This window comes from Blastocystis sp. subtype 4, assembly GCF_000743755.1.
Source record: "Blastocystis sp. subtype 4 strain WR1 chromosome Unknown seqid_0069, whole genome shotgun sequence".
NCBI classification, from domain to species: Eukaryota; class Bigyra; order Opalinata; family Blastocystidae; genus Blastocystis; species Blastocystis sp. subtype 4.
The window spans coordinates 14,984-39,364 of NW_014569478.1; the positions used below are offsets into that span (position 1 = coordinate 14,984).

General features: G+C 41.2%; 13 protein-coding genes across 13 annotated transcripts; 7 read left to right on the top strand and 6 right to left on the bottom strand.

The window, feature by feature from the left end:
• Positions 1–1,667: 1,667 nt before the first annotated feature.
• Positions 1,668–2,461, bottom strand: JH06_2148 (protein kinase; the record flags this gene model as incomplete). Its single annotated transcript, XM_014672875.1, has 3 exons — positions 1,668–2,178; positions 2,209–2,354; positions 2,384–2,461. The coding sequence occupies 3 exons, from the start codon at positions 2,459–2,461 to the stop codon at positions 1,668–1,670; spliced, it is 735 nt and encodes a 244-aa protein (XP_014528361.1).
• A 235-nt stretch (positions 2,462–2,696) lies between these two features.
• Positions 2,697–3,260, top strand: JH06_2149 (hypothetical protein; the record flags this gene model as incomplete). Its single annotated transcript, XM_014672876.1, is given in 4 exon segments — positions 2,697–2,714; positions 2,732–2,932; positions 2,963–3,126; positions 3,158–3,260. The coding sequence occupies 4 exon segments, from the start codon at positions 2,697–2,699 to the stop codon at positions 3,258–3,260; spliced, it is 486 nt and encodes a 161-aa protein (XP_014528362.1).
• A 39-nt stretch (positions 3,261–3,299) lies between these two features.
• JH06_2150 (alcohol acetyltransferase) lies at positions 3,300–4,688 on the top strand (the record flags this gene model as incomplete). Its single annotated transcript, XM_014672877.1, has 1 exon — positions 3,300–4,688. One exon carries the CDS (start codon positions 3,300–3,302, stop codon positions 4,686–4,688), a length of 1,389 nt encoding a protein of 462 aa, XP_014528363.1.
• Positions 4,689–4,852: 164 nt separating this feature from the next.
• On the top strand, positions 4,853–5,542 carry JH06_2151 (hypothetical protein; the record flags this gene model as incomplete). The annotated part of the gene is made up of 2 exons (XM_014672878.1): positions 4,853–5,155; positions 5,186–5,542. The coding sequence occupies 2 exons, from the start codon at positions 4,853–4,855 to the stop codon at positions 5,540–5,542; spliced, it is 660 nt and encodes a 219-aa protein (XP_014528364.1).
• A 171-nt stretch (positions 5,543–5,713) lies between these two features.
• On the top strand, positions 5,714–6,158 carry JH06_2152 (60S ribosomal protein L31; the record flags this gene model as incomplete). The annotated part of the gene is made up of 3 exons (XM_014672879.1): positions 5,714–5,790; positions 5,858–6,053; positions 6,087–6,158. The coding sequence occupies 3 exons, from the start codon at positions 5,714–5,716 to the stop codon at positions 6,156–6,158; spliced, it is 345 nt and encodes a 114-aa protein (XP_014528365.1).
• A 92-nt stretch (positions 6,159–6,250) lies between these two features.
• On the top strand, positions 6,251–6,768 carry JH06_2153 (ribonuclease P protein subunit; the record flags this gene model as incomplete). Its single annotated transcript, XM_014672880.1, has 4 exons — positions 6,251–6,335; positions 6,370–6,443; positions 6,464–6,619; positions 6,646–6,768. The coding sequence occupies 4 exons, from the start codon at positions 6,251–6,253 to the stop codon at positions 6,766–6,768; spliced, it is 438 nt and encodes a 145-aa protein (XP_014528366.1).
• Positions 6,769–9,387: 2,619 nt separating this feature from the next.
• On the bottom strand, positions 9,388–10,777 carry JH06_2154 (galactokinase; the record flags this gene model as incomplete). The annotated part of the gene is made up of 5 exons (XM_014672881.1): positions 9,388–9,771; positions 9,803–10,267; positions 10,299–10,412; positions 10,442–10,543; positions 10,574–10,777. 5 exons carry the CDS (start codon positions 10,775–10,777, stop codon positions 9,388–9,390), a joined length of 1,269 nt encoding a protein of 422 aa, XP_014528367.1.
• Positions 10,778–11,020: 243 nt separating this feature from the next.
• Positions 11,021–12,204, bottom strand: JH06_2155 (hypothetical protein; the record flags this gene model as incomplete). The annotated part of the gene is made up of 4 exons (XM_014672882.1): positions 11,021–11,053; positions 11,084–11,833; positions 11,866–12,023; positions 12,057–12,204. 4 exons carry the CDS (start codon positions 12,202–12,204, stop codon positions 11,021–11,023), a joined length of 1,089 nt encoding a protein of 362 aa, XP_014528368.1.
• A 1,757-nt stretch (positions 12,205–13,961) lies between these two features.
• JH06_4270 (60S ribosomal protein L12) lies at positions 13,962–14,343 on the bottom strand (the record flags this gene model as incomplete). Its single annotated transcript, XM_014672883.1, has 3 exons — positions 13,962–14,123; positions 14,158–14,231; positions 14,307–14,343. 3 exons carry the CDS (start codon positions 14,341–14,343, stop codon positions 13,962–13,964), a joined length of 273 nt encoding a protein of 90 aa, XP_014528369.1.
• Positions 14,344–14,540: 197 nt separating this feature from the next.
• Positions 14,541–16,337, bottom strand: JH06_4271 (hypothetical protein; the record flags this gene model as incomplete). Its single annotated transcript, XM_014672884.1, has 6 exons — positions 14,541–14,741; positions 14,768–14,873; positions 14,903–15,902; positions 15,932–16,015; positions 16,045–16,163; positions 16,195–16,337. 6 exons carry the CDS (start codon positions 16,335–16,337, stop codon positions 14,541–14,543), a joined length of 1,653 nt encoding a protein of 550 aa, XP_014528370.1.
• Positions 16,338–16,483: 146 nt separating this feature from the next.
• On the top strand, positions 16,484–21,253 carry JH06_4272 (hypothetical protein; the record flags this gene model as incomplete). Its single annotated transcript, XM_014672885.1, has 7 exons — positions 16,484–16,665; positions 16,692–16,779; positions 16,811–17,038; positions 17,069–17,386; positions 17,417–19,858; positions 19,889–20,286; positions 20,317–21,253. 7 exons carry the CDS (start codon positions 16,484–16,486, stop codon positions 21,251–21,253), a joined length of 4,593 nt encoding a protein of 1,530 aa, XP_014528371.1.
• Positions 21,254–21,410: 157 nt separating this feature from the next.
• JH06_4273 (hypothetical protein) lies at positions 21,411–22,180 on the top strand (the record flags this gene model as incomplete). The annotated part of the gene is made up of 2 exons (XM_014672886.1): positions 21,411–21,883; positions 21,916–22,180. 2 exons carry the CDS (start codon positions 21,411–21,413, stop codon positions 22,178–22,180), a joined length of 738 nt encoding a protein of 245 aa, XP_014528372.1.
• Positions 22,181–22,208: 28 nt separating this feature from the next.
• Positions 22,209–22,952, bottom strand: JH06_4274 (eukaryotic translation initiation factor 4E; the record flags this gene model as incomplete). Its single annotated transcript, XM_014672887.1, has 5 exons — positions 22,209–22,377; positions 22,407–22,549; positions 22,580–22,684; positions 22,716–22,841; positions 22,872–22,952. 5 exons carry the CDS (start codon positions 22,950–22,952, stop codon positions 22,209–22,211), a joined length of 624 nt encoding a protein of 207 aa, XP_014528373.1.
• Positions 22,953–24,381: the final 1,429 nt, after the last annotated feature.

The window sequence follows — 24,381 nt, forward strand, 5'->3', positions numbered from 1 at the left end:
AATGATGGGATTCTCGAAAACGACAAATCTATTGAAGTGTTCTTTGCATCAGAAAAGAGTACTCCAACGACTCCTAACTTGCAACCATTTCCAGTGATTGGTGATGGGATTGGCACAGGTGTAGTTGGAGATCTCTCCGATATTCCTCCATTGACGTCCGAAGACATGTTTGAGTCGAATCACCGTGAACTCGAGGTACCACGAGATGTTTCCAAGGACAAAGAACGAGGAACAACCAAGCGGAGAGGTGGAACGGCAAAAACTGTACGGAAACGGGGTCGAGCTACAGGAAAATCCGAAGACAATATTTCAATGAATGGTCGTGGCGTATTTCTACAACGACCGGAATCTCTCCCATCTGGGTCATTACCAATGCTGGATAAAATTCCTGTCTACTCCAACTCGGTAGAAGTGATGAATCCTCCATATCGGCAATCCTTCCCGAATCATTCGTCTGCCTACAATGGTGGTAATTCTATGTTTAGCTCTCAGATGCAATCTTCGTCTGCACACTATTCACAACGTATTGCCTCAAGACCTCCTTTGATGTCGCTAGTACCTCAAGGCTTAGTGCCAGTTCAGCAAATGAACCCCAATTATAAACAAATCAATTCAAATATCCCTGTACGAACACTTCCCGTGAATCGAGGACATCTTCAGCGCGTTCAATCCTATCAAGACAGATCAGTTCACATGGAACTACCAACCTGTCAGGAGCAAATACAAAATTTGGAGTCAGACAATCCAAGATTTCGATCTTCGAGTTACTATGGGATCGAAGGCGAAGGGGTGGGTATGAATGATTCTAAGTCCGAATCAGGAAGTTATTCTCCTGCTGTGAACCAGATGGGCAATCAAGGCAATCCCAACCAACTCCAACCTAATCAACAGGAGTCAATTGATCTAAATAATTATGTTCCAGTGTCTCGGAATGATACGATGTTACGACATGATTCCGGAATTGCGATGGGCTGTCGCCAGGTTCAACGCATAGGACGTGGCCAGCAACGTGATAATCAAGTCCTTCTCCATGTTGTAGGTTCTATGGAGCCGTTTGGTGTTGTGATAATTGATGCCCGGACAGATAAACTTGATTTTGTTCGGAAAGCGATTGAGAAACATTTCCAGGATCTAATTCATATGTCTGTTTTTGAATTTCTCTCAAGAGATGGTGTTCCGATTAGACGAAGTCAGGAGAAGGAGGTACTTGTGTGGAGTCAGACATATGAGAAGGTAAGGGTAAATTGAGTGGAATAATGAATAGCAATGGAAGCATCATACCTTTGGTGATCTCTGTGTTCGTTATCATCTATTTATTCAAGCTGCTGATACAGCTAACACTAAAGAACCAGTAATAATTGTAAAGAAAGAAGTATGAAATGTATTATGTGTATTGCTTGCTTTCAGAAACATGTTTATTTGGAGTAGAGTGACCTGTATATCGCTAATAGGCCCTTATTGTTACGAATAATAAACTCAGCATCTGACTGGAAGCGTTTCAGTAGAGATTGGTAGATATTAGTTGTGTCAGCAACAAAGTCTACCTGACACTCAATAGGAATGCCACTATGAGGATTCTGATGTGGAATAGAAGGTATCACAACTGATTTGAATGCATTTTCAAAGAACAACCGCTCTTCATATCCTCGTAACAGATCATAGTTTCCCTAGTAGTTACGCTGATTCAACACAAAAACTTGAATCACAGTAAGAATCTCTTCATCACATGGACGAGCGTCTTTCGAAACATTCAGCATGGACAAAACAACATCGCAAAGTTTTTGTGAATAAATTCCTGGAAACGAAACCACAACTGGATTCCTCTGCTCGATTATCTGTGTCACCAGTTCAGAATAGGACCCCTTATTAAACAACGGCTTTCGCCACATCATTTCATATGCTACACATCCAAGAGACCAAATATCTGCAGAGAAAGCATATGGTTCTCCTTTTATCATTTCTGGTGCCATATATTGAACAGTACCGGTACAAGTCTGCTGACCCGTTGAAGCAGTAAAGGTAGCCGCTACACCAAGGTCCCCAATCTTGACTCTACCATCACGAAGAAACAAGTTCTGTGGCTTGATATCTCGATGAACAACTGACTGAGAGTGCAGACATTGCAGGCCATACATACAATCACGCAAAATCTGCAGAATCACTTTCTCAGGAATGAGTCTTAGAATCATCCACTGACCAAATTTCTACTGTTCATTTCGTTTGAAATAGTCAATGAAGTCTTCCAAATCGCCAGAAGGCATGTATTCCAGAATCATACACAAGTAGCTTCCATCAATGAAGTAGTCAAGACACTGAATCACATTCAGATGATGAATAGACTTTAATAGGCGAGCCTATACTGAAAGAGAAAGAACGATACTACTTCTCTGTAAGCCATCTCAAAGATATCATCTGTTGATTTTGAAATACTTCGATAATATGAAAGATGGCATTTCTTCATCGCTACAAGTAGATTGGTTTCCCTATCCTTAACGAGCCAAACAGTCGAACTAGATCCTCTTCCTATTTCCTTAATGCAAGAATAACGGTTCATGAAGGGTTATTGGTCAATTCTAGATTCACGTGATCATACTCCTTTTTCGACTCTGTTGTCACCTTCTAAACGTCATCTAGAACCAAAATTATCAAGAATAAATAATCAAGTATTCTCATTCTTCTATCAGTATAGTACTTCAATGGAAAGGTATCCTTCTGTAAAATCAAATGAAAGTATAGATTCCCTAAGGAACAAGTCTTTGAGATTATCAACAAGAAACTAGAAACCATCAAAACTTCGTTGTCCAGTGACCAACAAATGGATATGGGGACGTTCTACGACATTTTTACACGCAGTAACGAACTCATTCACATTGTGGATTGCCGAAGTCAAGAAGAATTTGACTCTTGTCACATTTCTAGATCACACACTCTTGTATGGATGTAGATTGGAACTGATCTGTAGGAAGACTATCACAGTCATACCGAATGGAAGGGTCTTCCGATCCGTACTTTCTTCGTTTCTCGAATTGGAGAACGATCGGCTGCCATAGTGAAAGAGGAGTTAAAACAGGGAGTGAAAGCATACAATGTGAATGGAGGAATTATTGAGTGGTTGCATTACAAGGGGTAAGGGAATTTCCTCCTAGTTATTCTTTAGATACTGCGATTTCGCAGATCCGGATACAAAATCCGTGAATATTGTCAACAAGGAATTTGCGCCTCTCATTCCTGAGGGTTACACTCCAGTATTTAGCGCCTAAACGGTCATTGTTTGTTTCTATTCTTCCTTCTTAAGGAACATGGCGTTTTATCAAGAGGAAGCCTTTTTAGCTCAGTTGGTAGAGCACCCGCCTTGTAAGCGGAAGGTCCGGGGTTCGATTCCCCGAGGGGGCAATTCCTTTTTATTTTTCACTATGGAGTACAAAACTAACACGTATGAAGCCTTAACCAGACACATGTATGTCAGTTGGGCTCTTGTTTTAGATGTATGTTTCACTGAACAAGAAGTCATTGCTGCCTTGAAGCATGTTCATGCAAAACACCCTCATTTGCGCTGTCGTATTCATGAGGGAACTCATCCAGGGGATATGAGTCTTTTAGAGAAGGAAGTTGGTGGTCCTGTCGTTTCTGTGCTTCCTGCATGTGTTCAGAACGTGGATGAGTTTCTGGAAAATTGTGTTGAATGGTTTTCAAATGATAGAAACGTTGATGATACAGTTCACTATTGGCTACTACTTGACAGTGAACAGAATCAATGTGTACTAGTTGCCTGCTTTTGCCATTCGTGTGTCGATGCACTCTCAAGTCTGCGTGTGGCCACAGATTTCCTATTGTATCTCGATTCTCCTTCGCTTTCAATTCCAAATTCTCGTCCCTTTGTTTCCGTTCAGAATGAAATCGTTTTGAAGAATCCAGATGGTAATAATACTCCATATAAGAACCAAACAGAGGTGGTGTGGATAGCTCCGATTCGTCTACACGATGATGGTGACGTTTCTGGTCTTTTTAGAACGAAACAAATTGTGTTGCCTCCAGAGACCATTGATGCCATTGTGAAGATGTGCCGTGATCATGGATGTACGTATCAGAGTTATCTTTGGCTATGCATTTTAATTACCCAGATGAGGCTGTTCCAACGATCGTTTCCTCTCTCTGTGCGGTTTAACACACCTGTAACTACCATAGGCAGAGCCACTTTTGCCCATCCAATCTCCTCGGAAGATCTCGTCGTTGGGGCCTATTCTTGTTTCGTCCAGACTCATCTAGAAGGTGAACAGTCGTTCTGGGATGTTTGCCGGAGACTGACTGCAGCATTAAAACAGGAGATTGAGAGTGGAGACCAGATGAATGACTTCTTTTCTGTTTGCCAAACACTTGACTTTGGTAAACTCCCCTCAGCTTCATTCAATGGTTGTACGCTTGGTGTAACGGATCTTAAACACCAGTATTCACATTTCTCTCTTAAGAATATCTATTTCCTTCCTGCTACTTCAAGATCTCCAGGGATGGGAGGTATGAATGTGCATGCATTCACTGTTGCTGGACTTGGCTGTTTCGTAAATTGTACCTATTGGTATCCTGGTTTCACCTCCCATGAGATGGCAGAGTACACACAGGACTTGCAACAAATATTCAAGAGAGTATGTGAAGGAGATTGTACTTTACAACAAGTTCTCGATCATTCATAAGTAAATTGTTTGTTAATTACTGCAACATGAGCTCTCTATCTTGCAAGGTCTGTTCGACCTATTTCGAAAACTTTAGACAGATATAAGGGCGTTTCATCCAACTAAAACAGAAACGCCCTCCAATTGATTCTTCAATTGGCAGATAATAGACGCATACTTTTTTCATGAATCCTGCTGCTTTGGAAAGAATTGCAAAATACAGCGTCTATCCAGTGAAGGCTACAGGTTTTTTGTTACGAAAGTCTTCGTTTTACAGACGAGACTTTTATTGCATGACTCTGGGAAGAAGAGCGGAGAACAATGCTAGAGTGTTTATGGAGCGAAACAAGAGGATTCTTGTAACTCCTGCACGTCATGCATCAACAAATGCCTTTGGAGCATCTTCGACTGCTGGAACTATGTCTTTATTATTGGGATCTTCTGCTGCCATCGCAGGAGGTATTTACTATTATTCTCATACGCTGATGGTGAGTTTTGTCTGAGAAATTAATGAATAGAACAGTGTGGTATTTAGGAAGGCATTGGATATTATGAACCGATGTCCTTTGATTCTCGATCTCCTTGGAACTTCCACCCTGAAAGTAAGTATTGCTCGTGGAAGCGTCCATAATGGACGAGTCAAGATTACGTTTGTGTTGAAGGGAAACAATACACAGTATCTAGTCACCCTTCAGGGAAATGAGGATGATGAATCCATCGAGGTGTTGTCACTACACCGTCGTGCTGAAGTTCCGGCTACCGAGTATTTCATTTACCGTGATGGCAACTTGGTTGTTGAGTTGAGTGAAGAGAAGAAAAGCGAGATGGTATTGGAATCAAATGTGAAGGAGGTAGCCGATGAGCTGAAGGAGTAAGAGTTTCTTTTATGATGCATTCTGTTCAATCGCAATAATATTGGAGTTGTTTGTTTGAGATGCCCCAAATTACAAAATCCCTTTGTATTCCTATAAACTGGCTTCCCAGGGGTGCAACTCTTGGTTTTGATTCTCTCAGTATTTGGTATTTCTCCCACTGTTCACCAAATAATGAGCGCTGAGAAGAAGGAAATGGTTCCTGTCACTCGTGATTATACCGTCAACCTCCACAAGGCATGTCACAAGGTGTAGGTTTTGATTTGTGATTGAAAGAGTTTACTTGATCCTTTTGAATTTGTCTAATCATTCATATAGTGCTTTTAAGAGAAAGGCTCCTCGTGCTATGGATGTTATCCGCAAGTTCGCTCAAAAGGCTATGGGAACTGAGAAGGTTGTAATTGATACGACTGTCAATCACTATGTGTGGAACAAGGGTATCCGCAACATTCCACGCCGAATTCGAGTTCGTCTAGCTCGTAAAGTGGATGGAGAAGGCGAGGATGAGAAGACTGTAGGGTTTTAAGTAGAGGGAATGATTATTTAGTTTTATACTCTGGTTCAGGTTGTGGATGTGCCTCATTTCCATGGACTTCAGACGAAGGTTGTTGAGGAATAAAGTGACTTGTAATGGAGATTTGCCTTTGTGTTATGTTTCTTTGGATACACTAGTTTCTTTCATCTGGATAATCAATATGTATTTTCATATAAATGTACATCGAGTCGTATCTCTCCTATGTTTTGTCTTCCGACAATGTAGAACATATCTCAACGATGGTGGAAACGTTGGATCGGTGTTCGTGATTGTTTTCATGACTATTCATTCATAGTGGGTTATGGAGGAGTCGTTCTTGTAAACGAAGTAGATCGACGTCTATTAGAAGAAAAAGATGTTTTCATTTTTGTTTGTTGGCTGAATCGTAGAAAGCTGACCATAATGTACATGGTATTGGTCTGTGCAAACAGCAAATTGCTGCTCTTGTTCGAGACCAAGGAATTGGAGATTCTAAGGAGATGCGTGTTTTTACTCGTTTGTCTGTTGTTACTGAAAAGAAAGCACAAGTTTATGCGATTGTACTGGTTGAGTTTTATCTGGTGAACGATAGAATAGCGAGATTGGACGGACATATGATCTTGTTTCAGTTAGACCGATGAATATGGAGACCTTCGAAATGGCATGTGATACAGTGAGTCAACAAGCTGATTGTGACTGTTTAGTCCTATATTGATATCATTGAAGTTGATGTGGAAAACCGTTCAATGTATCCAATCACCAAAAAGGTCATTGATAATGCTCTACGACACGGAATTATGTTTGAATTCCGTTTGAGTGCATCATTTCGAGGTAGGAACAGTTGCATTCTTCTCCTCAGATCGTTTCAACTTGAAGAACCTATTTATTGTAGCAAATATACTTACATATTACACACGAGGACGAAATATCATATTTGGATGGCATGTGTATGCATTTCGGATGACTTCTAGTGATCCCATTAGTCCGATTGAGTTAAAGGCACCATATGAATATATAGCAATTGCCAGACTATTAGGTTTGCCTATGGACAAGGCTTATGCAGTTGTAACTCAGAATGTGATAGATGCGATCGCTCATGGAGGTTTGGTTTGGATTCAGCTATAAGGGATAGAAAGACGTCGATATGAAAGTTCAGGTGTGATTCTTTGATGTGTTTGTTTCACATTGTGTTTTGTTGTGACAAAGAACTGATGGAACTCGTTCTCTATTGGAAGGGAGATCCATTCTACCTAAAGGTGTCGGATAAATATGCCTTCCAACATCTGGCTATGGCATTTCTGGCAGTAATCTGATTTGAAATGGTCCTTATCGGTGTAGAAAAAGCCAAAGGGTCTAGCAGCTGGAAGTGTAGGTAGAATCCGGCTTTTACACAGAGGAGTGGAAATGGATTTTAATCAAGTCTTGTCTACATACAACTTCAAAGGAGACTATAATCTTACTGTAATTGATTTGGAACGACCCAGCGAGTCTCCAGCTCTTCCTTCTACATCTCCTTCTTCACGTCAAACTGCAACAGCAGAAACTGTATGGATTGGGTGGTTTAGATGAGTTATATAGCGGATCCAACTATTCCTTGTAAATGTGATTTCAAATGTTATCTATAACCAATCTGTTTCGAGTTATTCTCTTGTCAGTCGTATCATTGAGAATCTGCGAGTAGACGTTCCAGGAACCTCTAATCTTTTAGGCAACGTTGAATATCAATCACAATATAGCCCTTTTCAATGAGAATGGGATTCTTATTCCTTCTCAGACTATTCAAGCTAATGGAGTGCAGGATGGAGATACTGTTGGTATATTATATGTTTAGGCTTGGTATATGGATTATATCTAGTATTCGTTAAGCGGACTTGAGATGCTCGATCTTCGAGATATTCAAATTATCGGTGCAACAAGGAAATCTCGATTTACTGATTTACTCCGAGTATCTGCAAGTGGTGTTATTCATCGGCTTCTCCTTTCCTGTACATTTTCTTTGTGTTATATGATTTAGTTTCATTTCGTCAGTTATCTGATGTTCGTAGTGTTATAATGGCTCTCTCTAGTCACCCTGTTGTCTCCATCGTGATCGATCGTTTTCTTTATTGCTATCGGTAATATCTAGAATCGATTGATGGGATCGAACTTTTACCCGATGGAACAAGAGCCACGCAAATACAAGTCGTTCAACAGTTTCGTCAAATTCGTGTTTCTTGTACCTATCTGCGGCAGAAGTTACAATTAGGGAATGCAGTTCAACAGCTCCCTCTAGATGCATTTTTCTCCATGCTCCCTCAATTCAGTTTTTCGTTGCTTTCCACATTAGAGATATTGAATCCAACTCTTTCTGAAGCTGAACGACGCAATTTGACGTTTGTTCTTCAAGCTCATAATTTGCCGCTATATATACTAATTAACCGTGGGAACGACATGAGGATGTGAGTATAGACATTCCATTTACATCGATCTCTTCATATTTGGATCAAATTGCGTCTGTTCAGCAATCATCCCAACAATTAACACAATCATTACGTTTGGAGGTGGATGTGTGGAAGAAACAAACAGGAGAACAGGAGACAAAGTTACGCGAGTTAGTCGATGCAAATTTGGAGTTGAAATCAGAATTGACAAAGGAACAAGAGAACCGGAGACATGTCACTGAAGCTGAAGCGAAACGGAAATCTGAGTGTGAAACACTGATTGCTCAGATCGGGAATTTGAATGCTCAAGCAGTGAAGGAGATGGAACTGGTGAAGTCAAGAGAAGGAAGTGTGTCTACCTCCATAGCAACAGCTCTAACGACAACTGAACGTGTAACTCATGCAGTTCAGAGTATCCAGTCTGACTTCCAGCAACTGATGGCAGGTGGAGTGTTACAAGCTGGGAATTATGAATGGAGTGTGCGGAATATCACAGGTGCGGTGAATTTCGTGATTGGACAGTTATCAGAGTTGACACGAAGTCTTGAGGGAGGGGTAGGAATAAGGAGCAAGATAAAGAATAGAGAGAACAGTTGAACCAGCTCTCTAGTGGAGTTGTCTCGAATCTGCCGACCGCAGGAGTGATTCCTACCGCTTCTTTACCACAGTCTACTCCCGCACCTCGTCCTAATTCAACTCTCCCTCTTTCTCCTGGGCGTCTTGCTCAACCTTCTGTGCCTCTTCCTCAGTCTTCTGTGCCTCTTCCTCAACCTTCTGTTCCTCTCACACAAGTACCCAAACCCATTCCTCAACAAGCTCCCTATCCCATTCAACCAAAGATAAAGCGAAATCGTCGATCTCGCTTTGATATAGGTCCAGAAGTATCATTGAAACGAAGGCGGTGAAACATTTTGTTAACAAACACTACAATCCATATGGTGTACACAGGCTCCTGCTCCTGCCTCCTTAATAATCATTACATCACAACTATTCTCCTTGTGGAGACGCTCATTACACTTCTGTTGAATAATCGGAATCAATTCTTGTTCCATTCCCTTCTTTACAATACACAATACAGAACCACCCCAACCTCCTCCAATCATTCGACCTCCATATACACCTCCATCCAGACCAATCTCCTTCAATACATCAATGCATGCAGTGATATCAGGATGATCATTCTTGAAGTACTTCACACTATCATCATATGATTCAAAGAACAGTTCACCAATTGTCTTCCAGTCTGCCTTCACGATGAGATCGGCATAACGCAATGTACGTTCAGTTTCACGAATCATCTACACCTTAACAACACTCTCCTTATCATACATGGAAACATCGCTTGTACACATCCACACTCATCTGATCCTTCACTCCTTCCAGCATTTCCATTGTCACCCCTCGACAAAGGGCCTTCACAGGTTCCTTTCCATCGATATTATACTTGGCTTTCAGGATTCTTTCTCCTTCATTACTCTCTCGGACTCGATCTGCAAATGCTGAGTTCACTAGCTTGTGTTCCACATGAACATAAAGTTTCAACAGAGTTACTGGCCACTCACAGACTTCACTATTTGGATCCTGAACAGGATTGATAGGATAATCCTTCATATCCAGAGAGATACAATCAATAAGAGAAACATGCCCATATTTCCCACATGCAGAAATCATTTGATCCATTACACCACATGGCATCTGAACATACTCGTGTTCTGCATGATAGCTACGCATTGCTCGATCCTTTGGATCCAAATCAATTCCCAAGCATTGTTCTATGAAGAGGGCACAAGAGAGCTATGAGTAATCCACCTGATCTGCTCCCTACTTCAACTGCTGCACTACTACTAATGCCTCCACCGATTGTGACATTCGAGACAAACACCATATCAAAACCCAGTTGACCATTTTCCATTTCAGGAAGGTAGAAATGACATAATCCCTACCATGAATATATGGACGAATTCATACCTTATAGTAGTTCGCCCATTCTCCCTTTGGACCTCGTACAAGATCCTTATCGCAATCAAACTCAATTATTTCGTCAAAATACTCAGAGTATACACGGCAGTGCTAAACATAATCTTCAACTGGCATCATTACCTTTCCCTCAACTTTTCTTCCAGCAGCTACACCTCGGAGTACGGTGGCAAATGGTAACACATATCCACCCATGTAATCACAATGCTCTCCTCCGAAATTGAGTCGACCAGGTGCAGATGTGACAATCTCTGGTTGTCCTCCAAATACCCTTGTATAAACGCCAATAGCATGAGGAACAAGATCCTTAACAGGAATATCAGTCATTGAGAAGAATTATAATGATGGATTATTCTGCGTCATTTGGCATGTCATTTTGCTAACAACCATTGTCCCCCTTTGATCCATTTCTTTCTTATTTTTTCGTAACAATCACTATTTGTTTAATGAATCCTTGTTTTAAATCTATTTCACAAAAAACACAAATGGGGGTCTTCAACAACACAAATGGAAGTTTATAACAAACAACATAATAAGTACAATAAATCACGCAAAAAACAATAAATTACCTTACGAAGGATTCGGTCGTTCTTCTCCTTCTTCCTACAAATCACTCTATCTCTTTACAATTACATTCACAGGTCGGGCTATCGTCATTTCAACATTGCCATTAACAGGTGTATACCCTCGAGGACCTTCCATCACATTCACACCCATGTTTACACCAACAGGGAGTGGCATTTGATTTATCGAATTCACGGGAATCGACGCCATATTATTGAGGTTGATTTGAGGGATATTCATACTCATACTATTCATTGGCAGACTCATTCTCTGCTGGTTCTCAACTTCACGCCCTGAAATCATAGCAGCAGGAACTGCATTTGTCATCTGACCCATATGTTGCATCACAGGAACTCCTTCGTAAGGAATTGGCATACTGTTCATGCCTAACATATTTCCCATTGTCGGAATCGTCGCCATGCTTCCAATATCCGCCATTGATACTGTACCCGCACTTGGAAGTACCTGATCCATCACCAGATGCGTATCGGGAAGGCCTCCATGCAATCCATATACAGACAGGGCAACATCCACATCATCTTCATCTTCATAGCGACACTCACCACTTAATAGTTTCTTCCGAAGTGCTTCTTTGGAGGCTTTGTTTCGAAGCAGTTCGTTTGCCGAACGGCGGATGAACGAGAGATTGTCATCACTAACTTCGGACGAAGGCTTCTTATAGAAGTACATGCAACATTTGTCAATCAACTCGTTGAAACGAACTGACTTCATGATAGATTCGTTCTGCATCACTAACCAATCCGCCACTGCCTGACGTTCCTCCTCACTTGTATTACGTATATGCTTCATTAAAACTCTCTATCGTATAATCCATTGACAATAGGACAAACTTTAACAGCCTGTGTGTTGACCAGCTCAACAGAAACTGCGATTCCAAGATCCTTACTGAGACTCTTAATCGCACGATCCATATGATCTCCATAACTTGTAGGGTACAAGATTCCATTATGATACTTCCGATACTGGTCAGAAAGGGCATCTACGTTATCTACACAATCATCACCTTATCCATAGACATCACCTTTCTCAAGCTCGTACGGCAACAAGTTGTCCACTTCACTGGTTATACCCTCAAGAGTATTGATCGCAATAACGCCGTAGAGTTTGGCACGCATAATGTGGAGGTACATTCGCTTTGTTTCCTCGCGTTGTCGTTCCTGGGCATCCATTTCAAGTTTGAAATCTTGTGGCTATTTAAAACCGTGGTTCTTTATTCCATTCTGCCGTTTTGATGGCTTTTTGAAAGAAAAAGCATTTGGGATTAACAAACATTGAATTTGAGGTTGCTGACCTTTTCTTTCATCTGGGAGAGAAATCCGCTTTCATTGTCTAATGGCGTAAACGATTCCTTTCGTAGTGAGTGAAGCATTCTACGGTTAATCGGATGAAAGCAGCTCAACAGATCAAATTTCAAGTCTCCTTGATCGAGTTCGGTGGAGTGAGGTTCTGAAACTGTTATAATTTGATCTCTACAAGCCATTCTACACAAGAGACCAGCAAAAGTGGATTCTTTGGAGGGGACTAGAATGAAGGTTTCTTTTAATCCAATCTCTAGGGATTAACGAACCTTGGGATGGTAACTTCCATTGAAACATGAAAGGAGAAGACATGATGCCGTTGAAGACAGAAAACGAAGGAGCGAAATCCATCGACTTGCATTCGCTGTGTCTTGGAGCTGGGCCATGCAAATCCAGAGAGGTAGAACAAGAGATAGATCAACTGCTGATTGCATGAGAACACATTGAACAGTAAACGATGCTGTTCCTGGATGAACGAATGAAGAGGATGAAATTGGAACAAAAGGACGTTCCAATACATATGCTGGTTGGAAAAGGATGGCAATAGAGTACTCAGGAGCATGAAGAAATTGAATGGTTGACGTGTGTTTCGTGTATGAATCGATTAGCCAAGAATGGATTCTTTACCTCATTTCGGGATCCACCTCCTACAATCGATCGATTTCGAGTTCTGTGCAACAGACATACGTGATTTGTGGATCCGTTGGGGTAGGGTTCGAACGAAGTTCCTGAATACATGCCACTTTACAGAGTGAAACGTGAACAGCAGATGTGTCAACCATCTGCAAGACTTGTTGAGGGGATATAGATGCTACTGGATCGAACTGGATGTAGTACAGAACCATATCGTTCACTTTCTCATACAATAAGAGTGAAGACATGGTAGATGAAATCGTATACGTTGGAGTAGAAACAGAGGACTGGTTTTGTTCAGGGATTGTTCGTAGTGTAGTGGTAATGGATTGAAGAGTTGTTTTTGATAATGCAGTGGGTCGAAGAAGGACCGTAGATCTAATTTTCAGTAGTAATTACAACTATACGTGATAGGTGACTTGACAATAACAGCAATTCGCTTATGCTGTGTGTCTTGAATACAGAATTTGTATAGCACTAGATATGAGAACCTTGTTTCTTCCATTCCATAGTTGATGAGTGCTTGGGAGATGAGTTGTCGGAATCGCAACTGACTTTCACTAGAACTGGTGGCTTCAGAAGTATCAAGCACCTAAAGCTCATTCGAGAAGAGTATAGTAACGATAAGAATCATTTGTTCAGAATACAAAGTTGGAGGGAACAAACAATAACTAGTATTTGTCCAAAAGAACACAATGGAGCCTTTTTATTCCTCAGGAACCTCAATCTCACCGTTATCGATCTTCTCAATGATGGCAGAAGGATGCTCTCCATTCACAGTGCAGCCCACAGAATAACAAGTTCCCAACACCTCCTTCACAGTTCCAGCAAGCTTGTTAGCATAAGAACGCTCACGGAGAATCTTAGCTACCTTGATCACTTGATCAAGAGTGATGTTTCCACTGTGCTTAACTAATCATCAATTAACTCCATTCACTCTCTACTGTTCTTGTCCTTCTTACGATCTCTGGGGGGCTCGTTCAGCTCACGAATGATCAGAGAAGAAGCACTAGGAACAACTTCCACCTGCACATTATTGGAATCAATTCACACATTACAGTAGCCTGACGGTTCACCACAGTCAGCTTCACAGTGATCTTCAGACCTTTCCAATCCATAGTGGCCTTCTGGATATCATCACCAACCTTCTTAGGAGCCTAAACGATTACCTTGCTTGTCGTTATCAAATACCATTCCCAGAGGACCAACCTTAGGAGCCAGAGTGGCAGGAGAAGCACTTTCTCCACCAACAGCACGCAGATAAACTAGAATGTGGTTAGTTCCCTATTCTCACAGAAAACAACAGATCACATATCAAAACAACTCTAAACTTCACCTACTAATAGTTGCAGGGCCAGCAGGAGCAGGGGGAGCCATTTCCGATTCTACTTTGTTGTATTGGACAAATCTGAAGAAACCAAAAAGAATCAATGAAACGCCTATCCAGGGGATTGGGTTTTGTTGTTGGTGAGATTGGGGAAACCAATTATCCTTACCCCAGTCTCTATTCATTTCGAGTCAAAGTTGACCTAACAAACATTATTCTCCACCAAAAATTGAAAAGAGATCTATCACTAACCAAACAAGCAGTGATAGATGTTACGACTTAATGCAGAACCGATCGGATTCTTCCCATTTTTATCACACAGATTCTTCAGCAGTTCTTCTTTCTGCTGTACCGTTGAAAGCGACTCATAGACTTTCAACAAACTGGCGAATGTAGGATACTTGGAGACGATGGCTTCCACCTTGGCTACCGTACACCGAGGAATCTGCTAATAAATATGAAGAGACTTCCTACTTGTCTCAGCTGTCTACACCAAAGATGCCTCAAATCCATCTCGCGTGTTTTTGCATAGCAATTTTGGAAATCATCAAACGACAATTTCTGTGGATGAAAGCAAGTCCTACAATTCATTCAAGGTTTGACTTGTACGTATCTCCACTCTCAAAGTATCGATGAACACTAGCTATCACTTGGTCATGTAAACCCTTCAGAAACACAACAGTATCATCAATTGAAGTACTCATGTATACATACAGATCACGACAAATAAATGTGGTCACGATCCCACTCTGTAAACTCTCTCCCGACATAACATCTTGAGAACGCACATCCCCTTCAATCAGATAGACAGGATGTCGACACCCGCACTGGAGTAAGCGATACTGTTGTTCATTGAAACGCCCATCAATGATACTCTGAGCTAAATCCCGAGTATTCTTGCGTTCTACAATAGTGGTTAACATGATCTCTCTGTTAGTTGATGTATGTCGTAGGATCCACTGCATGTCTCCTAGAGCCAGAGGTCGTTTCTCACACATCACACCCACTTGATGAAGCTGATTATGCAGGAACGACCGATCTTGAAGTGTTCGCACTTCGCGTGTATCCAATAACATTACCACTTCCCAATCCTTTTCCACCCCAGGAATGGGAGTAAAGTCAGGGAGAGGAGAATCATCATCTTTACGTTCTCCTATGTGCTCACCAAAACGAAGATTAGAAGGTTGAACCGATAATGGCCAGATCAGACGAGGTAATGAAAGAGAAACTTGAGGAGTTGAAGAAGAATATGCTGACTGAACTTGTTTTGGAGAGGATGGAGTAGGAGAAGTGACATCAGTAAAGAGTTCATTTAATTGATCTAAAAGACATTCCTGCATACATGTTTCGATGTCTGGATAATCAATCCGACTCTCCTCAAACAGCATCCCTCCTAATAAACGACCTGAATCAGTAAGTCCCATGGTATCTCCTTCTTGCCATATCAACCCTTTAGAGCACAGAATTCGTAGTGTATCTCGAAACTTACGATAGAGGAGATTTGTTTTTGAAATGACCATAATTTCCTGTAAAACATGATCTTGTAACACTGATTTACTCTTTTCTGTACATGTACATTTCACTGTAGCCAACAGAATCAAATGGGCAGCTATAATCACATTGAACAACCACATTTACGTCCTCCAGACCGTGGAACATAATTACAGATATCAGTTTTTTTCAGAGGACGTGGATTCACTTCTGCCTCCAATTCGCTTGATACTAGATATTATCTCACCAACTTTGATTACGAGGAGTTACATTCAGGAGATCTTCCTTTCGAAGATAATACTCGATTCTAGAGGCAATGTAATCACCGACGCCCTTCAGTTTGATCGCATCTTCCTTGCAACGAATCGGAAAGGGACATCTATACTTCAGTTTGCCGCACTTCTCACTACTCTCTTACAGATCGAATTGCTCGACGAAATGTCATAGCTAAACGATCCTTCTGGGACTCCATATGCATTGTTTCCTCTCCTTGTAGTTTTTCCACCAGCATCTTGTTTGCTTTACATTGAAGAGTATTCCTTTGTGGTGGCATACTGAATCGAATGGATTCAGTATTGTTAGATTTCGGACAAATAGGAAACAAGAAATATGATTAACTTACAACCGCGGGAATTGGATACTGTTAGCAAAGAGATGTAAACATTGTCTTGTCCCCTAAATCATTGATTTGAATACCTAATGACAGAAAGGGACCAGGACTCTCTTATTGAAGAAATCTACAGTGTCATTGACAATCTGGACTATGAACAGAGGAATTCGTCAATGATAAGTGGTTCTTGTGACTTTATTTTGAAACATATCGATCTGTTAGTCGATAATAGCAAATATGAGATTCTTGGTTCTGCAAACTTGTACGCAACGTAGTTTGGTTTCATTAACCATTTAGAAATGTCACAAAGATGAGCGAGAAAGAAATCACAAAGAGAGTTAAGGAATCGGTCGTTCGTTTCCATTGTGTGAATCGGCTTATTGATGTTTGTAATTCTCATTTGGATTTAATTATAGATATTCCTTTCACATATTCATCGAGAGCAGGAAGACTCTATGTTGATTCGACACTTGAAAGCGGTATTGTCGACTCTATTTCAACAAAATTACATTCAAAGTGCTTTAGATACAATCTGTGATCAAGGATCGAAGTTTAAAGACTTGAAGGCAGAACATCGTGTTCTAGCTATGCAAATACTTCAAGAATCTGCCTATTCGTTAGTATCTGCATTTACTCTTGCTCGGGTTCGAATATAAAGGAGACTTGATGCATAGAGTAAGGAATCCGTCCTGTTTGCTGTTTCAGATACTGTGAAACGGTTGCAGTCTGCAGATGGTATCTCTCTCTTACCAATTATCAGTATTCTCTACTGTTCGATCCTTCGTGTGTTATTGTTTCCCAGTTCATTCAATACAGATATTGAGGTGATTCATACTCCTTTCTTTTCTGAGAGCGAATTGGAACAGATGACCACCAAAGCACAGAATCAAAACGATAAGTTCTTCCTTTTTGCAGTGGGTGTGAGTAGTTTGTCAATGAACAGTCCACAACACGGTGATCACAGCCATGTGTTTGCAGATGCTGTATATGACGTACTGTTGTCTACACACTGTTACTTCTAGTGTCTCTTCACACAACAGCTCTCGCAAATTGGCGTCTTCTCTGCATCCCTCACCTATCTCACTCTCTCTCCTATTTCCCAACAGCACTGTCAGCAGACACTTTGGACCCTTCTTCAAGCTTTCATCACATCGTACCTCTTCCATCGCTTTCCTTTCTATTCCCAGAGACAGATCCAGGAACGGAGTGAGCAGCAAGGACGAGCCATTGCTACCGAACAGCTTCCAGATGGCTATGAATCACTTTGTAAGACGCTTTCAACTGTTATAGGATCGCTTAAAGTACCTCCTTCCTGCAATCCATCCTCGCCTACGTTTAATTCTGTTCTACAACAGCTTCTCTCATTCTTATTGGATTGTCTTCATACGTTACCTCTGCTCTTTGACGATGTCCTTTCTCTGATGGCTTCTCTTGCTCTCTCGTCCCATGATAACGCTGAAGGTGTATTCATTCTCCTTCGTGACTTCAATAGTCCTGAGGCCTCTTGGCAGGTGTTCGCCAATGCTCTCCATCAAGCTGTTGTTACCTTCCGACAACTGAAGTCTGGTCAGAAGGTGTTGGATGAGGACTACTCCGGTCTTACAGCCGTACTCTTGTTGTATGCTGCTGTACTCACGAGCCCTATGGTACGTTCTGTTTTCCTCACTGACTCTTCCCTCGATCTCCTCGCATCCTGTTTGCAACTTCTTCCTTTGCCACTATCCCTGCGACTTACAGCTGCTGTGTGTTCAGTTCTAGCAGCTTGTTCTGAAGAGCGATCTTGTGCACAGACCGTGTGGCAACAGATGGATAGTGGATGTTGTGTGTATGCATCAAAACTACAAGGAGCGATCTGTGGCGTGATACTCCCTCAAGCAGGCCTCCAACTTGCTTTGGATCGTGAAGAATCCATTCAGAAAGCGTATCCTCTCACAGGGTCATTTTTGAAGTTACTTCTGACACTGTTAAGACATATTGATCCGTATGTGTTACTAACCAGTCGAAGCTTATTCCCATATCTTTCGTTCTGTGTTCAAGATGTCTTTATCAAAGCAGCTACACGGGAATATACACAGGAAGAAGAGTTGTATGAGCTTCAGGGTCTGTGTGTGAGTGTGATAACCACTTGTGTCAATTTTCTCCTTACGGATAATCCTGCTATGAAGGATACATGTATTCATGCTCTTGTTGTTGAACTCCTCTCTGGATCTCCTCTTACAAATGCTGTTCTCAATCTTCATCTCCTCACTCTCTCATCGTGGCCTCATTCCTATCCTCAGATCCCTCTTCTCTCTCCTCCAGGACAGTCATCTTGGCAGGCATATACTATTCAGCTTGCTGCTGAACTCATTCGTACTCTTCTTTCCTTTACCTCTGCTCGTATTCAGTCCTTAGACCTTGTTCGAGCAGCTCCAGGACAACGTATACTCGTCCAACCTCTGGCTCAACAATTATTAGCAAATCCAGTACCAACGGTGCGAATGCTATTACGACTGGGTGATGGATCTCACCCTTCATTACAACAAACAACACTTCATATTCTATCTCAGATTGCTTCTCAAGTATCTTCAGCTACTTTAGTTTCGTTCTTTGGATCCAATCCTAATGAGGTTCGTCTCATGGTTGATGCTTGTGCGTTGATTCTCCGTGATGCCATGACACATGAGGATGACACTAATGATCAACCAGCTCTTACTTTGCTGGAGACCTTACTTATTCAAGCATCCACCTCTTCACCTTCACTTACTTCGTTATTACTCTGTCTCCCAGCAGCCAATGAAGCAGTAGAACTGGTGAATGATGGTCTCTTGGATTCTATTTTCTCCTTATTGGCCTCTCCAAGCATGATTTTATGCCATACAGAGCTTGCTATGAAAGCAGTCCAATTACTTCATATTCTCTGCATTACTCCAAGTGAATGGAGTTCATGGATCCAGTCTATGTTGATAACACGTGAATCATGCGTTGTCTTGCTTTCCTTACTGCCATACTTCCTATCCTGTTACAATGCGAACTCTTTTGATACTCAAACAGGAACGGTTCTTCTTACTGAGGCTCATCGACAGGCCTTTCTTCATCTCCTTGCAGCTTCAGCTCGCCTAGTATCTGGTCTTCTATTTGTATTCCATCGTGTTGGAGAGAACAAAGGGTTAACATTTCTATTGAAGGCAGTCACACAATATGATCAACGAGTTGAACGATACCTTCAAGTCCGATCTGATTCGGGTTCGCCTCTGTTGGATACTCTTGTACGGATTCCTCAATTGATGCAAGGCAAACCTTCGTTGTCTCCTTCACTGCAAGCTTGTTGTGTTGGTCTGGAGGAACATAGGATAATTCAAGGACAAGACGTTATTTGTGTGAAACGAAGTGAGATTGAAGAAGCAGCACGACGATACTGTGAAGAGCACGAGATAATGGATGTAGTGGAATTCACCCGACAGACTGTGAATGAATGTGATCAGGTGAGGAATAGATAGGATAATGATACGTAGTATAATGAGGCTGTATTGAAGCAAGCATGGGATATCGATATGTTTGGTGCTCTATTGACTGTACTTCAAGTTACAGTGGTAGATTGTTATGATTCTCTCTCTCTTCTTCCTCTCTACAAGGATGCTACTGACTCTTTCCTGTTAGCAGTCCTGCACTCGCTTCTTCAGATCCTTGTGGCACTACATTCTGATCAAGAGACACTCACTCAGCAGATTGGATGGGTAAGTATTTCCATCATCACCACACTGCAGCAACATGGAGCTCAGCAGACTGATACTGGAAATCAAGGTGATCTTATGAAGTTGCTCACAGAAGCCATTCTTCGTGAGAATGTCCCTGGTAAAGCGGCAGCCACACGTCGGAAGACACTCTACATCATCATTCTCCGTCTAATCTGGTATTCATCTTCATTGCATCTGACCTCTAGTTATCTACAGAATAAGATGCATCTCAGTCACATTCTTGCTCCTGTCCAGGCATCAATGCCCTATCTAGTTGTGACATTGGCACATGATGTATCCAATCAGGATCTCACTTGTCGATCTGCAGCTACACCTCTCCTTGCTCTTTTGATTCGGTCGGATAAGGCAGGCAGTATGATTCAATTGCTTCTTCAGCAAGGTGACCTCATACTAGCCCTCCTCTCTCTTCTTCAGTCTGTCGATTTGACCCTCTTTGAGGATTCAGCACAACAACAACGTCTGGCAGTACGGCAACTATTGAGTCTCCTTACCGACATCGCTACTTCTCAGGCGGGAGCTGTAGCTCTCCTTTCTATGTCTATCTTTGGTGCTCTTATCCACTGTCCTCTTCTTCTAGCCTTGCGAGATCAGTTTCAGACTCTGGTTCCTGTTTCTCTTCCGCCTCAACACAAGGATATTCTGCGGTCGATTCTTCATCAGTTCCTTCAATTAGCACTGTGCCTTCATCATGCAGTCGAATCTATTCGATCTGTACAAGCTGAATTGACTGCCTTTGTCCAAGCTCTAATTCCGTTGTCTTCGTTGTTCTTCAAGGACCGAGAAGGAGATCAAGAATTGGCAGTTGATACTCTTGGACTATATCTGGGAGTATTAGTATTGTTAGCTGAGAATCGTGAGCAGTTCAGTAAGGCAATGCAAGGATATGAGAGTATATTGAAGACTGAAGTCATTAGTCTTTTAAATTACGTTAGCAAGCAAGATAATTGTCAATTCATCTGTCAGCAGGTTACAAGTGGATCGAAGTTATCTCGTGATTTATTGAAGAAATCAAAACAGGAAACACTCTATTTGATAGCTGTGGAGAATGGAATGTTGTTTATGAGTAAGATGGGGTGGAAGATTGGTGATGAATACATACGAGCATTTGGAGTGAAAGAGTGATTGTCTTTGCATTGTTTGTATAATGAACCTTTGTCGAAGTCCAATGAAACTCCCGCTCCTTATTCAGATCTTTTTGTACATTGAATCTAGGTTGGTTCAAGTGATGTAGTTTAGTCCACTAGAACCTGATCTAACCTTTTCAGTAGGTTTCTTTTCCATGGAGTCCGTTTCAAACCATGTGGTTCTAGCACGAATTGCAGAGCAAGCAGAGCGTTATGAAGACATGAAAGAGTATATAAAGTATGTCGCAACAACTGTTCCCGAAGGACAGAGTGACATTCGCTTGTCACCTGAAGAACGAAATCTATTGTCGGTAGCTTATAAAAATGTGGTAAGCTCACGACGTAATGCATGGAGAAGTATTTTTGCCATTGAGCAGAAGGAACGAGCCAATCCTGCTCATGCAGAGACGCTTTCTGATATCTTGGAGTTCAAGAAGAAGATTGAAGACGAAATGAAGAATATTTGTGGCGAAGTAATCTCTATTATTCAGGATCACCTTCTTCATGACAATGACACGGTAGACAACCGTGTATATTTCATGAAGATGATTGGTGACTACTATCGTTACGAATGTGAGTTCCTTGTTGGTGACGAACGTGATGCTGTGATTGCCAAGTCAGATGAGAGGTATTGAAGTCTGTTGATTTGTGATGGTATAGTTACACGAATGCTTTGAAAGAGGCAACTGAGAAGAATCTCTCACCGGTGAATCCTACTTTGCTGGGTTTGTATCTGAACTATTCGGTATTCTATTATGAAATTAAGGAGAATACGAAGTATGCCTGTGAGCTAGCTACTGCTGCTTTTGATAATGCTGTTAAGGTTCTGGATACCCTTCCAGAGAATGACTATAAGGATACAACTCTTATTTTACAGCTTCTCCGTGACAATCTGACGCTGTGGTCTTCTGAAGTTGAGAAGTGATTTAGTCATGTAGTCTGACGTGTTTGTTTCAAACATGGAAATCTTCAAATCCCGCAAACCGGTTTTCTGTCTTAATTTCTGTAGCTTCTGGCTCTTGATCCTCCTTCTTCATGGATACAGAGTAAACTGCATTACTATTCCGTTTATATGCAAATCGCATACGAGGAGGGCTATTCCATACTGTTTTTAAAACCGTTCTATCTAACACTTCACCGAACATTTCTACTCAATCTGTGTGATTACTCTTCCAAATGTCGCTGTTTTATTCCAGACGCACAATACTGATTGATTCTTCTTTGGTTTAACTGTAACAGACACTCCGCAAATCTCCTTTCCTACATTGAATTGTTCACCAATAGTAGTCAGCAACTAGTATAACATGTAAATATTTGAACTTACTAGAGTTTCCCACAAATATGGTAACAACTCCGTTCCAGTCAGAGTTAATGTGACTCTTCCACCATTTTTATTCTCAGGATCTTCCCACAATGGCATGATTCCATCCTAATCAGTGATCTAAGCGAATCGTGCTTACTTTAAAGAAGTAGTAACTATCACAGGAACCTGTTCCAATGACAGGAAGAAAACAATAAATCTCCCAGAATTGTTCGACTGTTCGACATAATCCCAGATCTTCTAGCGCATTTTCGTAATTATCTGTCTATGGTTAATCTAACGATAGTACACATACGTTTGCATCAATATTTGAAACCCTCCAGAAGCGGTAGTAATTCCGAAGAGGATGATTTTCTTTGGTAGCTTCGGGCTCCATCTGGGACAATAAAACGGTTAACTTGAATTTAACTAGTAAACTCAAGAAAAGACTGATTTCTCTTACATTTAGTCACTCAATTTGTGTTTATTATGGTATGTGTATCTCTTTTATAGAGAGATCTATTAATAATAGGGAACATAAGGTTGTTAGGTGTGAATAATGAGAATCGAAGAAACAACTAAAGATACACTAAAACGATATCACACTACACTCAACCAGCTAACAGCTACTTCCCAGAACTCTTTTCATCATCCTTCTTGGGAGTATTATTCATATCAATCCAGTCATTGATAAGCTTGCTAACATAACGTTCACTGCCCGATTTAATAAAGATATTGTTGTTATCTAGCATCATAATGATGAATTGTTGACTGCCGATTAGTTGACTGTTCTTTTGCTTTAGAAACACCCCAGTCGTTGAGTCACACTGAATTAGCATTCCCTCGATACAAGGGAGTGTTGACATGAAAGAGAGTATGACCCTCCAACAAACAATCCGAAAGATATGATACAAAATTAGTTCTTCGTTTTCCAAGATTCAATTTCTCTTGCAATCTCTTGTGAATAGCTGTCTTTGTGATATCGTCTTCGTGAATTAAAGGATGATGGTCGTCTTGTTTTTGAAGATGGTTGAACTCGACAATTCGTAATTGGTGATACATGAATGCCTGCTTGAATAACTGCTTGCATTGTCATTTCCACGATCTTCGTTCCGTCTGCTCGTTTGTTTACAATCTTTACAAAGAGATGCCTAATCTTCTCTACCTATAAATGATTCTTAAACTAAGCAGATACCTTGCACATCGTCAGCAGATCTTGAATACATTGACTATATGCACTATCAACAGACAAAGACTCATCAGTCTTTTGCTTTTGTAGAATGCTTGTTCGCAGAAATGTGACTCTTCCAGGATTATCTGTACAATGAATTAGGATATCATTATCTTGAATGTTCATGTGGAGCTTTCCAGAAATAGAATCTTCATGGATCATCTCCATTTCGAGTCAGTTGATTGTGAAAGGAACCAAAGACTCGTTTCCACAAAATGAATGATCAGAACAAACACTGGTCCAATAAATCAACATAGAAAACAGCTTAGTCTTTCTTCTCCTTCTTCTCTTTCTTTTCTTTCTTGCCTTCCTTATCCTTATGTTTCTTCTCCTTCTTCTCCTTCTTCTCTTTCTTGGCTTCCTTCTCCTCTTTCTTGTTTTCTTTCTCTTCCTTCATCTCATCCTTCTTTGGTTCTTCAATCACAGGCTGTAGCTTGTACCAGTCCACAGGTGTCTTCTCATTAGGCTTACCATTCTATTCTTGATCATTCTTCTTCTCCTCCTACCTTATCCAATTGACCAGCAGCAATCAACTGTTTCTTCTTCTGAGCCACAGGTCCCAGTCCCCAACGTCGAGGATACGTATCTCGCTCCA